This window comes from Leopardus geoffroyi, chromosome D2, assembly GCF_018350155.1.
Source record: "Leopardus geoffroyi isolate Oge1 chromosome D2, O.geoffroyi_Oge1_pat1.0, whole genome shotgun sequence".
Lineage (NCBI taxonomy): Eukaryota > Metazoa > Chordata > Mammalia > Carnivora > Felidae > Leopardus > Leopardus geoffroyi.
In genome coordinates, this window is record NC_059334.1 from 78,693,013 (window position 1) to 78,706,721 (window position 13,709).

The window sequence follows — 13,709 nt, forward strand, 5'->3', positions numbered from 1 at the left end:
TGAGCCTCAGAGTTTGGGAATAAGGGAAAAATAGATGAGTTTTTAAAAATTGGTTGAATTAGTTCATTTAGAGGGCGCTTGATTGCAATAGTCGCTGCTGGTTCATTATCAGAATCGGCTGCCTTCCTGGCTATGGTTTTAAGTAGCAAATTATTTAGGTAGGCGGATCCCCTGTTTTCTAGGTCAAATATTATCTTCCTGGAAATTCTCCTATTAGTCCCTTCTTCCTAATGATGCTTTCTGTGACCGCTTCTGGAGGCTAATCCGAGCGTGCTGTTTCACACATTCACACTGAGGCCCTGCGGTGGCGTCATTTGAAAATTTCTCTCCTTGATCTCTCTCTCTCTCTCTCATTTTTTTTTTTTTTTTCAGTCGGGGAGTAGAGGAGGGAACAACATGGCTTTCATTTTTTGCCTGCCCTGAAAATGAAAGCAGGGCATGCTGGGAAGGGTAGAAGCTCCGTCCCTGATTCGTTTTGCGTCCTCGGGAGGAGCTGTACCTCTGGGGGCTCCAGGGAGTGCTGTTGACTAACCAGTGTGGCGGGACTCCGGTGTCACCAGCCGACACAGCCGCACTCATGTTGGAAGGCCCAGCTGTCCACCTTGGAGCCAGACCAGACCAGGTGACAATCAGGCTCCGCTTCCTAGCTGCTTTGGGGCCTGTTCCTTAACTCTGTAAGCTGACTTTCCGCCTCTGTGAAGAAGGGTGAATCACAGCACCTCGAGGCGTAAGGGGTATGAAAAGGCTCTGGAGTCGGATGTCTGGATGCGGAGCCAAGCTCGGCCGCTCTGTAGCCCTGGGATTCTGAAAAGGTTCCTGCGTCACCCTGTGCCTCAGTATCCCCATCAGCAATCCTGGCGGCCATCAGGCACCACTTCACCGTGAGGAAGAAAGAGCTGCAAATACAGTGCCACCGAAGCGGCTTCGGGCCCCTGGTCTCCCTGCACCTCTGGAAGGACACATCCCGCCCCCTCTGTGGTCCAGTGATGGGTTCAGGTGGGGCAGCCTCAGGGGGTCCATCGCTGTTTTGTGACTCAAGGGTACAAGGAGGTATTGTTTAATTACAGAAAACGCAAAGTGCTTCTGTGTAGGTAGGATTCAGAAAGAACCCATGTGGGCTCATGTCGCGGTCACCTTTTTTGTTGTGGGTTGGCTTTGGTCGAGGCGCTGTCCTTGGGGCCAAGGTCAAGAAGCCAGGGACAGACACCCAGCAGCTGCGACGCCTTTAGACTCTGCAGAATGCCTTCTGCTTTCACTGGTCTTTTAACCTCATTCAGTTCTCCCACGGCCCTGAAAGTCAGGGTCCAGGCTAATCCTCAACCACACCAGGGAGTCAGCTGAGTCCCCAGTGTCTGTGACCAACCTGTCTGAGCCACTCAGCTGGGAGAGGCAGGGCCAGCTGGAATCAGGGCCGTTCTGGGCTCTCCTGTGGAGATTAACTATTGGATAATGTAGGTGAAACTCTCAAGTCTTTTTTGAGAGGTTCCTTCCAGAAGGTTGACTTTCTTTTTTCTTTTTTTTCTTTTTTTTTTTTAATTTTTTTCAACGTTCATTTATTTTTGGGACAGAGAGAGACAGAGCATGAACGGGGGGAGGGGCAGAGAGAGAGGGAGACACAGAATCGGAAACAGGCTCCAGGCTCTGAGCCATCAGCCCAGAGCCTGACGCGGGGCTCGAACTCACGGACCGCGAGATCGTGACCTGGCTGAAGTCGGACATTTAACCGACTGCGCCACCCAGGCGCCCCCCAGAAGGTTGACTTTCAAGAGAGAGCGGGGCTTCTTCACTCCTGGGTCCTTCCACCTGGGGGCAGCAGTGAGACAGTCTTACAAGCCGGGGATCTTCATGCTTTTGTGTAGCTAAGGTTTGTTGAGGCTATCCAAGAAGTGCTGCTGTTCCTTCTTCCCCCGTCTGCCCCCATCCCCATCGTAGGTGACTAAGTACTGGCCCCTGGGCCGTGAGGGGCTTCTGCTCATGTACTGTGATGCCAGATGTGTGAGATGTTTTAGAAGATTCAGATAAAATGTCTTGAAGTTCGGAGGAGAAATCAGGGAAGGCTTCCTGGAGGAGATGGCATTTGAATTGGACCTTGAGAAGCAGACAAGACTATGAGAGGTGGAAGTAGAGAGGCGAAGTGAACAACGTGGGCAGGGTCATGGAGGTGCAAAATCCCAGAGCCGGCAAAAACTCATTTGTTCTCACTGAACCACTTTGTTCATGAGATGGCAGGGAAGGAGGTCAGGTTGATGAAAGCGATCAGGCTCAGGTTCTGGAAGGCTTTGATTGTCAGGCTGAAGGGTCGACCTTATGTTTTTTCCTCAGTGAGCAGTAGGGATGCATCGAAGGTTTTGCCCAGGGGCATGTTGTGTTCAGAGTCATGTACTAGGAAAATTGACTTATTTGGGTATGTAAGAAGAGGGGCGGGGTTGGAGGTACACCTAGAGGTGTGAACCAACTGTGACAAATAAGACTTGTCCCCTAGGGGCGGCTGGGTGGCTCCATCTGCTAAGCATCCGACTCATGGTCTCACGGTTTGTGAGTTCAAGCCCCCCATCGGGCTCCACACTAAGAGTACAGAGCCTGCTTGGGACTCTCTCTCTCTCTCTCTCTCTCTCTGTCTCTCTGTCTCTCTCTCTCTCTCTCTGCCCCTCCCCCACTTGCATGCTCTCTCTCTCTCCTTGCTCTCAAAATAAATAAATAAACTTTAAGAAAAAAAATACGACTCGGTCAGGCTGCTGAGTCCAGCATGGGGACCCTAGCGTCAATTAGAAGCCATTCTGTTGTCACAGTTCCAACGTATTTTTACTTCCCTTACAGGAAAATAGTGGCTGAGTATGAGAAGACCATCGCTCAGATGATAGGTAGGTGTCCTCTGACCGGCGGCCTCAATCCTCCTCAAGGCTTCTGAACCACGGGGGGAGGGCTTTGAAGTTAGACACTCCGAGTGGGTTCGTCTTCGGCCCCTCTTAGAACATGAAGTCCTTCAGGGAGGGACCGATTTTAGTGTGTGTGCTGCTAAAGTGACCGCTTTTCACCGAGGGACCAGAGCATCCCAGAATGTGAGCCTGGGGGCCTCCTGGAAACACCTGCTAGAATGCTCCTTAGCACCATTCGTGCCTGTGGGAAGCCATGGCAGTTACCTCAATGGCCACCATCGAGCCAGGACTTGCCCACTTCATGGGGAAAGAGGTTTGGGTTGGTTCGTAGGGTGTTTGGGGGATTTCTTGGCTCATGAGAGGGACGAAGAATCAAATCCCTCAACTCTAACTTAGACTCAAGGGACAAAATCCTCAGCCTTCACGCAGGGTTCTAGGGCAAGGACGGTGGAACGCGTGGCAGTCCTACCTGCCCGCCCCCCTGCGCGTTACCTGATCTCACGGGGATGGGCATTGACTCAGAATCTGTCTTCGCACCCCTGGCAGCCGGTCCTGACACTGTTTTGGCCTCCAATAAAAAATGGCCTCAAGTGGCAAGTTCTACACCCCCTGGCACTTAAAAAAAAAAAAAAAGAAAAAAGAAGAAGAATGGGAAAAGAGCTCACAGAAGCTCTTTTTCACACTAATGATCACTATTCAAAAACGATGCTCTGACTTGGCAGGGGCGGGGGAGATTTTTATTTATTTATTTTATTTTATTTGCTTAGGTCCAGGATACCAGTTTAAAAAAAAAAAAAAAAATCTTTTACTCCTGAGGACACGTGGAGTAAAAGCCCCAGCTCACTGCACACCAGTTTCTGTGTCGAAGCTGGACGCTGGGTTAACAGCTGATTCCTCTCTCTCTCAAACGTTTGGGTCTGAGTCATGCTACCACACCTCTAGCTTGTCCCAAGATAAATATGAGAGCAGCCTTGGGAATGGTGGAGAGGCTGACAACTGAGGGCTTTCTATTCAAAGGGGCTTTAATTTTGATTTATTACAACAGAGGCCGTTTCTCCCAGATCTCAGGGAGAGTCCATTTGGGTGTTTCTAAGGATCAGCTCGTGGCATATGCTTTCTATCGAATGAAACCTCTTTATTAAATTGGTATGCGAATTTATGAATACATATGGATGAGATATATAAAAAAAAAAAACCTCTTGGAACCAAAGCTGCCTGTGAAAGTGGTCAGGAAGGAGGATTTATGTCTTCCAATATACAGTGTTTGACACGCTGAGCACAGTGTGGCCTCCTGGAGTCGTAGGTTGTGAAAACGTCACTCAGACCTACCGTGGCTCGTCTGGAAATATCCTTCTGCATCTCAAGAGTCCTACATTGTTATTTTTGCCCTTGGTGCGACACTTGGACCAAGGTTGAGATAGGGGTAAAAGGGCAGGAGCCTCTGCCCCTGAGAGAATGCCGTCCAGAGCCACCTGCTAGCACTCGGCTGGCTATTTTTGATACAAGTAGACGTTCGTTCCCTCTTAAACACCGAAGAGTAAGAATCTCTCTCCCTGGCGCAAGTGGCCCGTCCCTGCTGGACAGAAAGGTTACTCAGCTCTGACTTCCTTGCAGCCTATTTGCCGGTGGGAGTAGTTCGGAGAACATGTCAATTCTAGGCAGGTTGAGTGGGTGGAGCTCAGACCACAGGCGTTAAGGCTACGCACCCCCAGCCCCCCACCCGCCTCCCCCGGGGAGACCTGGTATGTTTGGCCGAAGGGTCCCTCTCTTCAAGAGCTGTGATCTCACCCCTCTGAGCATTTTCCTGTTTGGGGGTGTTTGAGCGCTGCCGGAGGCCCTGTGAGCGCCCTCCGGTGTCCCTAGCTGCAGGCAGCACTGTCACCCAGGGTGACGCATGTCCCGTCCTGGTTCCCCGTCCTCGGGCACCTTCACCAGCCACTTTTCAGATCTTGTTCATCAGCTGGCACGTCTGTGGCTGTCACCTGTCAGTCACTACTGCAGGGCATTGATGAGGGCCACCGCAGATTTCCAGGTCCTTGTGTCCTTGCAGACAATGGCGTGGGGCTGAGGCGCAGCCAGGACTCCCTGTCACTGCGGGCGGGACCCGCCTTCTTGCTGGGCAGGCTGTGGGTCCCCATACATGGAAACATACCAGCCTCCTCTCTCTCTTCTTCTCCTTTGCACCCGCCTACCCAGCATCCCTGGTGGGAGGGAAAAACTCAAGCTCCAGGAGCTTGGCAGTTCAGGCAGAATGAACATTGGTAGCGTTTTGAAGTCAAAACTTCACCCCACCTGCGCCAGCCCCTCCTGGCTGCAGCCCGGCTCTCTGGCTTCCATGTAACCGTCACAAATGTTCCACGCCAGCGTGACATGTGTCCTGCCATCGTCGTCCGTTCTCGTCACGTTACTAAAGAGAATATGCTCTTGAGTTCAGAGACTGCATACTTAGGATTCAGAACAAAAAAAGACCTCTGTGCTTTTCTGCATTCCAGGTTGTTGCAATTGATTTTTTTTCTGCTTTCCTAACAACTGCCCTGATTATCTGTTTTGCTTCCATTTTCTGTTGCTTCTTGCCCTTTGCTTGCAAAACACACAGGCAAGCCTGGTAAGTAAACGCTTCTTCACCTAACGTGACACCTGCCCATTGCAACCCGTGTCTGTTTGTTTGTTTGTTTCTGTTTTTGTTACTTTTGCTATTGTGTATTTGCTGCATTCCCCCTCCCCCGAAAAACATGGTTTAATAATGTTTTGCCTGCAAAAAGAAAAACAAAACAGAAAAATCTCCAAGGGCATTGTTTTGTTGTTGAGTCTGGAGCATTTTGAGTTTGGGGCTGATTTCCTGATGTGAAGAACCTGACTGCGTGTGTAATTTGCAAGAAGATTTGTGGCGCATTCTCACCTCCTCCGTCTCCTGGGAACCGGGAAATTTCTATTTTTACAAGCCTTTTGGGGGGAGGGCAGGAAACCTGAGGCAAGCTAAGTCTCAGATCCAGGAAATCAGATGGACTCTGTTTGATAAATGGCTTTTTACAAGCCAAGTGAAATGTATACGTGGCCTCAGATCAGCCCCGGAATGTGCATTGTACCATGTGCCGAGGACTAAGGAAGCAGCTAAAACGTAATAAAAACAAGCGTTCGGTTACTGGAGCATCGTTTCTTTTAGGAGTCTGGGCGCAGCAAGATTGCAGGCAGTTCTTTTCTCGCCATGTGTTAAAAAGCTCCCCCTCCGTGAGTGATTGATGCAACATCACGCCAGTTTGGGGGTGCCCGTGATGCTGTTGATGATGGGTCACTGATCCTGGGTTCTTATTATGTCACAGGCTTCATATACATTTTCACTTAATCTTCCCTGAAATGCCACGAGATAAGTAATGTGAACCCCTCTTTCAGCTCAGGAGGCTGAGACTCCTAGAGGTTAAAAACCCTGCCCAAGGCAGCAGAGCTGGTGAGTGTCAGAGCCAGGACGGAACCTGGGCAGTCGAGAGTCTGGCGCCTGGGTCCTTCCTCTCTGCCCCGGCAGCGGGGGCTCTGGAGGCAGGGGTGGAGGTACATCAGACATCTTCTGGGTCTGTGGCTCTCCAAGCGTGACCCCTGGACCAGCCGCTTCAGCATCATCGGGGAACCAGTCACAGATGCCGATTCTCGGCCCCACCGCAGACCTGCCAGATCAGAACTCACTGGGTGGGGCGCTGCTGTCTGTGTTTAAACAAGCCCCCGCTGATTCAGGTGCACGTTCATGTGTGACAACCCCTTCATTTTGAAAATGAGGCCCTGAGCCCCCGAGAGTCAGGGCTTTTGAATGAGTTTGTATCACGCCGAAGCTAAAACCCAGGATGTGGTTCCCCTGTCCTGAGCCCTTTCCCTCCACAGCATGCAACAAGAATACACCTACCTTTAGGAGACAGAACAGTGCCGATCCGCCAGGAACGCAAGGGAAAGAACCCAGAGCAGCGTCCCTCTGCTTTTTTTTTTTTTTTTTTTTTTAAGTTTTTACTTAAATTCCAGTTAGTTAATATACAGTGCAATATTAGCTTCAGGTGTAAAAATGCTTTGATACAATACCCAGTGCTCATCACAAGTGCACCCCTTGCTTTGAAGGGAGCTTCCTCCTTCCAGGTCTGTTACTAACAGGCTCGCGGAGAGAGATGGTTATGAGCATGGCTTGGGGTTTGGATTGCCAGGTTCTGCTCGTTCATTCTCAGCACGGATGTGTTGAGGCACCCTGTGAGTCAGGCGCTGTCCTAGGCTCTGGGATTAAAGATGCGGACAAAGCAAGACTTAAGACCCTGCCCTCACGCAGCGTGCACTCTGGGCAGACAGACAGCTGGCGCACACCGGTGTGCATGCATGTCTGACCCCTGCTGGGAAGAGAATGGACTGGAAAGTGGGGAGGAGGCGTTTCCCGCAGGTGCTCAGGAAGGCGCCTCTGGGGAGGTGGCCTGGTGTCAGGAACCCGAGTGAGTGGGGAGCCGTGGACGTTCACGGTAGAATGGTAGTGGGGGTCAGAGGACAGAGCAGTTCCTTTTACTAGGCTCAGCCACTGTGAACTGGGCCAGAATTCTTAGGTACATAACTGAGAAAGTCACTTTGACGGAAAGAGCTCCATTTTTGTCGGAGTTAAAACATTTGCTGTGTCCAAGGAAATGTCCGTTTCTGTGTGAAGCAGAATTTCAGGGCTGGTGGTTATGTGGGCCTTGGTTCATGGGATGATTTAAGGGTGAAACCTTTTTCTTTTCCAATAACCATGTCTTTATGTCGATAATATATAGAAAGGCCTGTTCCTCGGAGCCCAGACTCCTATACCTTTTTATCTTACTCCACACAAAATTCAGTAGTGATTTTTTTCCCACCTTACGGATCTGTTGGCCACCATCAACCACATAGCATCCCTGGGGCCTCGAATGTCGATTTTGAGGGGTCTGCATTGATCGGGTTGAAGACGGTGGCTGGTTTCCATCCCTTCTAACACTGCAAAGGCCCAGGTCTGCGATGCTGGAGCTGTGGGGGTTTTTGTGCCTTCGGAGACGGTCTGGGTGGGCTCGGGGAGCGGGTCCGTCCCAAGTCTGGGATGCCCCGTGCTTAGACTGACCTGCGATCTGAGGCCTCGGCTGCCTCTGAGACCAGGCTGGGATGCACCGGTCCCATCGTCTGTTCTTTGTGTCTCTTGCCAGAGGATGAGCAGAGGGAGAAGTCAGTCTCCCACCAGACTGTCCAGCAGCTGGTCCTGGAGAAGGAGCAAGCCCTGGCCGACCTGAACTCCGTGGAGAAATCTCTGGCCGATCTCTTCAGGAGATACGAGAAGATGAAGGAGGTCCTTGAAGGCTTCCGCAAGGTGTGTGTGTGTCGGGGCCGAGCAGGCGGCCGGACGTGCGGGGCGGGAGGAGGAGGCGCAGGTTGAGAGAGCGCACAGGGAGCTGGACTTGGCCGTCCAGCGTTATACCCGCATCAGGGAGTTCTTGGGGTTCCCCGCACCTGGGCTGTCTCTTCCGTGGGCGCGACCTCTGTCCTCTGTCGTGTCAGAATGAAGAGGTGCTGAAGAAATGTGCCCAGGAGTACCTGTCCCGAGTGAAGAAAGAGGAGCAGAGGTACCAGGCCCTGAAGGTGCATGCAGAGGAAAAGCTGGACAGGTAAATGCGGCCTCACGTCTGCTCCCAAAGACCTCTCGGCACCCCCTGCCGAGGCAGACTGGGAGCTCCAATGACCCCACGGACCCTGGCTTAGAAAAAGCAGATAATCCCTTTGTGTTTTTTCAGTGTGGCTTGTGATAACAGTGTCCTCGGCATCTTGATAAGTGGAGCGTGCATGTTGTAATCTCCAGGGCACCCACTCAAAGCATTTTGGCCTCGTGGGAATGGGGGTTGGGGGCAGGGTGGGGGTGCTCCTGGGCTCCTAAGCAGACCCCCGCCGGTACAGGAACCGGATCCAGACCGTTCCCGCCGCCCAGAGCTGAGAGGAGGAAGGTGGGAAGGGTCTCCGGGGAAGGTGGTCTTTTCTGAGCACCACCGCCCCCCCACCTTGTGTCCGTAGGGCCAACGCCGAGATCGCGCAGGTCCGAGGCAAGGCCCAGCAGGAGCAGGCTGCCTACCAGGCCAGTCTGCGGAAGGAGCAGCTTCGTGTGGACGCTCTGGAGAGGACGCTGGAGCAGAAGGTAACAGCCGACGGCCGGTGGGGCTGGTCAGACCCTCAGATCAGCAGAGGCTGGGGTTTCCTGCGGCCTCCGCGGCTCCCGGGACAGGTGTATGCCTCGTGAGCATACGCGTGTTCTCCATCCGGAAGATCCAGTGTAGGGCCAGCCCTGTTACTGTCCTCTCTGCTCTTCCTGGAATTGCCGTCCGCTTGGGTGTTTGCTGCTGGTTTTCGCTCCCTTTTCAGCATCCATTCATCTGTCACACATCTACTGAAAAATCCCGATGTGTTGGGCATTGTACTTCGCCCTGCATCTAGACGCTTACCGGTGGGGGAATCGGGTAACCACCAGAGGCCAGGGGCAGATGCAGAAAACGGGCCACGTTGGGGTCGAGAGGTCCCCCAGATGTCCGCCTGCTTCCACGGATGGGGGGGACCCTCCTGAGGTCCCTTAGCTTGTCCTGATTTCCGGTCCAGCACTCAGTCCACTGCACACACCCTCTCCCCGGGTGTCCAAATGAGAAGCCCCTTCCGCCCAAGAGTCCGAATCTGGGTAAGTGTGGGCCAGGCAGTCTCCCTCCCTGAGTGTGTTTCCAGAACAAACCCATATGGTTGATCCACCGAGCCTTCGGAGTCCCCTGGATGGTTATCCGAGAACCCAGTGGCCTGGGGTAGCATCACTTCACCTGCATTTGGGCCTTAATGGGTAGTCACGGTTGGGGCGGGGGTGTCCTTTGGGGGCCGATGGCACCAGTGCCGTCGCATGGTGCTGGGTCCACAGTCTTCCTGGCTGTCCAGAATTCAGCACTAGAAAACCCACATTCCAGATCATTCTTATTCTTTGCCTTTTCTTTTTGGGATGAAGACAAGTGGCCGCCAGACAGAATTGTATTTTTAAAAAAGAAAGAAGGAAAAAGTCTGGACGGTGCCAAATACCCCAAGTCTGTTCAACCGCCTCAATTTTCCAGGCTCTGCTCCGCGTTCCTAGCAGTAAGCACAGAGTCAGGTCCAGCGTTTACTCATTCTGTCTGTATTTTTTGAGCGGCACTGCATTGTTAGTGTTAAGTGGGTGTTTATTTTTAAAGATTTAAAAAAATTTTTTTAATGTTTATTAACTTTTGAGATTGAGAGACAGCATGAGCAGAGGAGGGGCAGAGAGAGAGAGACACACACACACACACACACACAGAATCCAAAACAGGCTCCAGGCTCCGAGCCATCAGCACAGAGCCCGATGCAGGGCTCGAACTCACGAACCATGAGATCGTGACCTGAGCTGAAGTCGGACACTTAACCGACTGAGCCACCCAGGCGCCCCGAGTGGGTGTTTATTTTTTATTCTTTGAATGTTGATAATCCATGTGTGGCATATTGGGTGACTCCTGAAAAGTGGAATACTCCTTTAAGTTAAAGACCACATTCCCCCCAGCATTTTGGGCACTAAGGCAGTTGGGCATCAGATGTTTCTAGGTGGAAAATGCAGCAATATGTTTGTTCCCTTCTGTTTGCATCAGGATTCGATGGTGTTTGCACTGTATCCTGGTGTTAGCTAAAACAGTAGAGGTAAAACCCGAGTCAGGATAGATGTTTTCTAGGCCACCTGGCCTATTGAGACTCTTCCATTGCCAAATGAAGGTAATGATAAACGTTCTGGCAAACTAGAAAACACGGAAGACGGCGAGGTGGGGTGCACCGTTTTGGAGAACAGAAAAGATACAAATAGATCTGCAACCATCTGAGACTAAAACTGAGGAAACACAGATTTATCCCCTGAGTTCTTCCCTACGGGACTCTGAGATCCAGAAGGGACGGTCTCTGTTTTAAAGAGATTCAGAAGCATTATCCTCTCCCCCCCCACCCGCCACCTCCCTACCAGGCAGTTCTGAAGTGAGGGCACTGGGCATCTTGCCCAGTCAGGGTGCTGGAAAGGCTGGTGCCCAGTGAGCTGAGCTGCGTGGTGGCTGTTTGCTGGGCAGTGGGTCGATGCTGCAAAGACGGAGCTTGGAGAACCTCCAGGAGTCCATAGCGGGCCCGCCAGTGCCTCTCAGCCATCAGTCGCTAGACGTTAACGCTAAATAAGTGAGATAGCAAAGCCCTCTAGGAGCCAGGCCGGCCTCAGTCTGTGTTCCAGGCTTGCTGTGCCTGGCCAGCTGTGTGACCTTCCGTTAAGTGCGACACGTAACCTCTCTGAGCCTCCCGTTTCCTCACTGAAAAGTGGAAATAACAGTGGCTCCCACGAAGGGACTGTTGTGGGAACCGAGTGGGGCCACTGCCCGGGGTGTGTTTGGCGTGGTGCCTGGCACACAGGAAGCGTGCTGGTAAGATGAAAAGTTATCCTGGGCGGCCCCAGCAGCCGCAGGTTGGCGAGAATAGTAATTTCAGGATCAGCGGCCAGTGCTGCGTTCCTGCAGGGCACCCCTCTTCCCGCAGGCATCTCCGCGCCTCTCAGAACGGAGCTCTCAGGGCTGTGAATTCGAGCAGGGGGTGAGCCAGGGTGACCTTCCGGGTGGGGCTGTCTCCCGGCAGGGGCTGGTGGCTGAACTGCAGTGAGGACTGAATTCCTCTTCCACTAAGGAGGCCCGGCTCTTCCCAAGTAGTGACACTCAGGGGTGGCACCCGGAGCCCATCCCGGAAAGCACGGGACACGCGGCTCCGAGCTGGACCAGGAGGTTCTGAGGTTTCCAAAGAAGGGTCTTGGGTTAGCCCCAGGGGAGAGGCTTGAGGTTGAGGCTCCCCGCCCACGGGGACCTCGAAAAAGTGGCTGTGGTGTGTTCCTGGGATACCGATCCAGCCCCCTCGGCAAGGGCCGTTCGAGATGGGCCGCCAAAGCAGGTCGGCATCAGGGCAGAGCCACACCTGCCTTTGAACGGACTCATCCCGTCGGATCCCCGGTCTCAGAGCCCGGACAGTGTTGTCTGCTGGTCGGTGCGGGCTGAGCATGTGGTCGGTTCCCCCCCGGCTTTGGCACACGGGCAGGGCGTGCGTGGCACGAGGGACCCTGGAGCCATCTCGCATCTGCCCCTGCCCCTCTCCCCACCTCCCCATATCCGCAGCACCCCCTCGTTTCGCAACCTCTAAATGCTAGAGACCCTATTCAAGTAGGATTGCTCAATGCTTCCTGGTGACATTTCTCAAAAAAAGCCACCAAAGAGCTCAGCCTGGACCGTCCTTTGATGTCCGCATCCCTCAGAGGCAGATGAAAGGAAGAGAACCAATACTTGGTTCAGCCCCTACTGCATGCCGGTCACTGCTGGGGAGCTTTGCATTCTGACCGCATTCCTTTCTCAGACAGATGTTATCATCCACATTTCAGAGATAAGGACACCAAGGCTCAGAAAGGTTGTGTGAGTTGCTCAGGGTCACAGCTAGCGCTTGGATGTGTGCTGTGATTCATCCCTCGTACCGCTTTGGAGAATTTCAGGGGGACCAAGAAGCCTGGGGCACCCGGGCCCCTGGAAAGCCCAGAGACCATTCTGCTGGGCTTGATTTCAGACAGCCAGGAGATTTCAGCAGCCTTTTCTTTTCTGTTTTGTCTTCGCTTTCAGAATAAAGAGATAGAGGAGCTCACCAAGATTTGCGATGAACTGATTGCCAAAATGGGGAAAAGCTAACTTTGAACCGAATGTTTGGACTTGACCATTGCGTGCAATATGACCGTCGGCACACTGCCGTCCTTCCAGCAACGCGGACAGGTTCTGTTTTCACTTTTTCGTATGCACTACTGTATTTCCTTTCTAAACGACATTGATTTGATTGTATGCAGTACCAAGGAGACTATCAGAATTTCTTGCTATTGGTTTGCATTTTCTTAGTATAAATTCATAGCAAGTTGACCTCAGAGTTCCTGTATCAGGGAGATTGTCTGATTCTCTAATAAAAGACAAACCGCTGACCTTGGCCTTGCCCTCTGTACATGAGTTCCCAGGGTGAGCGGCTTTTGGATTTAATATGAATTTCTACAGCTTGCACAGGGACTCTTGCCTTAAGGAGTGTAAACTTGATCTGCATTTGCTGATTTGTGTTAAAAAAAAAATGCATGTTTCAAATAAAATTCTCTATTGTAAATAAATTTTTTTCTTTGGATCTTGGCAGTAAGCGTGGCTATGATTTCTTTTCCGGGAAGGGTTGGGTCTTTTCTCGCCTTTGTTAAAAATCATATCAGATCTGGCCCTTTCCCCCTCTCTGTCTGGCTCACTTCTTCGTCCATAGATTTAAATAACATTTCCTTCATTATCGTGGCTGTTTGTAGGTTGGAAGCTAAGGAGAAGTATTGGCTTGCTATTTTTTAAATGCTTATGGGAGTGTATTGAATTAGCTTAGATTTGGTTTTTACAAACGCTTTCTGAGTTTTGGCGGGAAAGTCTGTTTTCCTTTACTGGCTCGGGGAAGTTGCAGGCTGTCCCTCTTCCTATGCATTCTTTTAGTGTGTGACCATCAACCCTGAAACATGGCCCAGTTCCCTCTAAAGGACCAGCCCCAGGCGAGCGGTTACCCACAGGAGACAGGTAGTGAGGCCAGTTGGGAGATGACGGCGGGATGCACCGGCCGTAGATTCTTTAACGGCTCCTGACTTTCTCCCAGCTTATAGGTTGGGCAGTGAGAGGGTAGGAAGGTATCTTAGTTTCCTAAAATTGCCACCATGTCACATTTTAGCAGCTTAAAACAGTAGAAATGTATTCTCTCACCGTTCTGGAGGCCAGAAGTCCC

The 13,709-nt window shown here is 52.0% G+C and overlaps 1 protein-coding gene across 1 annotated transcript in view; it reads left to right on the forward strand.

The window, feature by feature from the left end:
* The window catches only part of TACC2 (transforming acidic coiled-coil containing protein 2), a 214,718-nt gene extending 201,628 nt beyond the window's left edge, over positions 1–13,090 (forward strand). Inside the window, 5 exon segments of the mRNA XM_045439735.1 lie at positions 2,818–2,861; positions 8,048–8,208; positions 8,397–8,503; positions 8,904–9,024; positions 12,548–13,090. Coding sequence (XP_045295691.1) covers positions 2,818–2,861; positions 8,048–8,208; positions 8,397–8,503; positions 8,904–9,024; positions 12,548–12,613 — 499 coding nt within the window. The 3' untranslated portion in view covers positions 12,614–13,090.
* Positions 13,091–13,709: the final 619 nt, after the last annotated feature.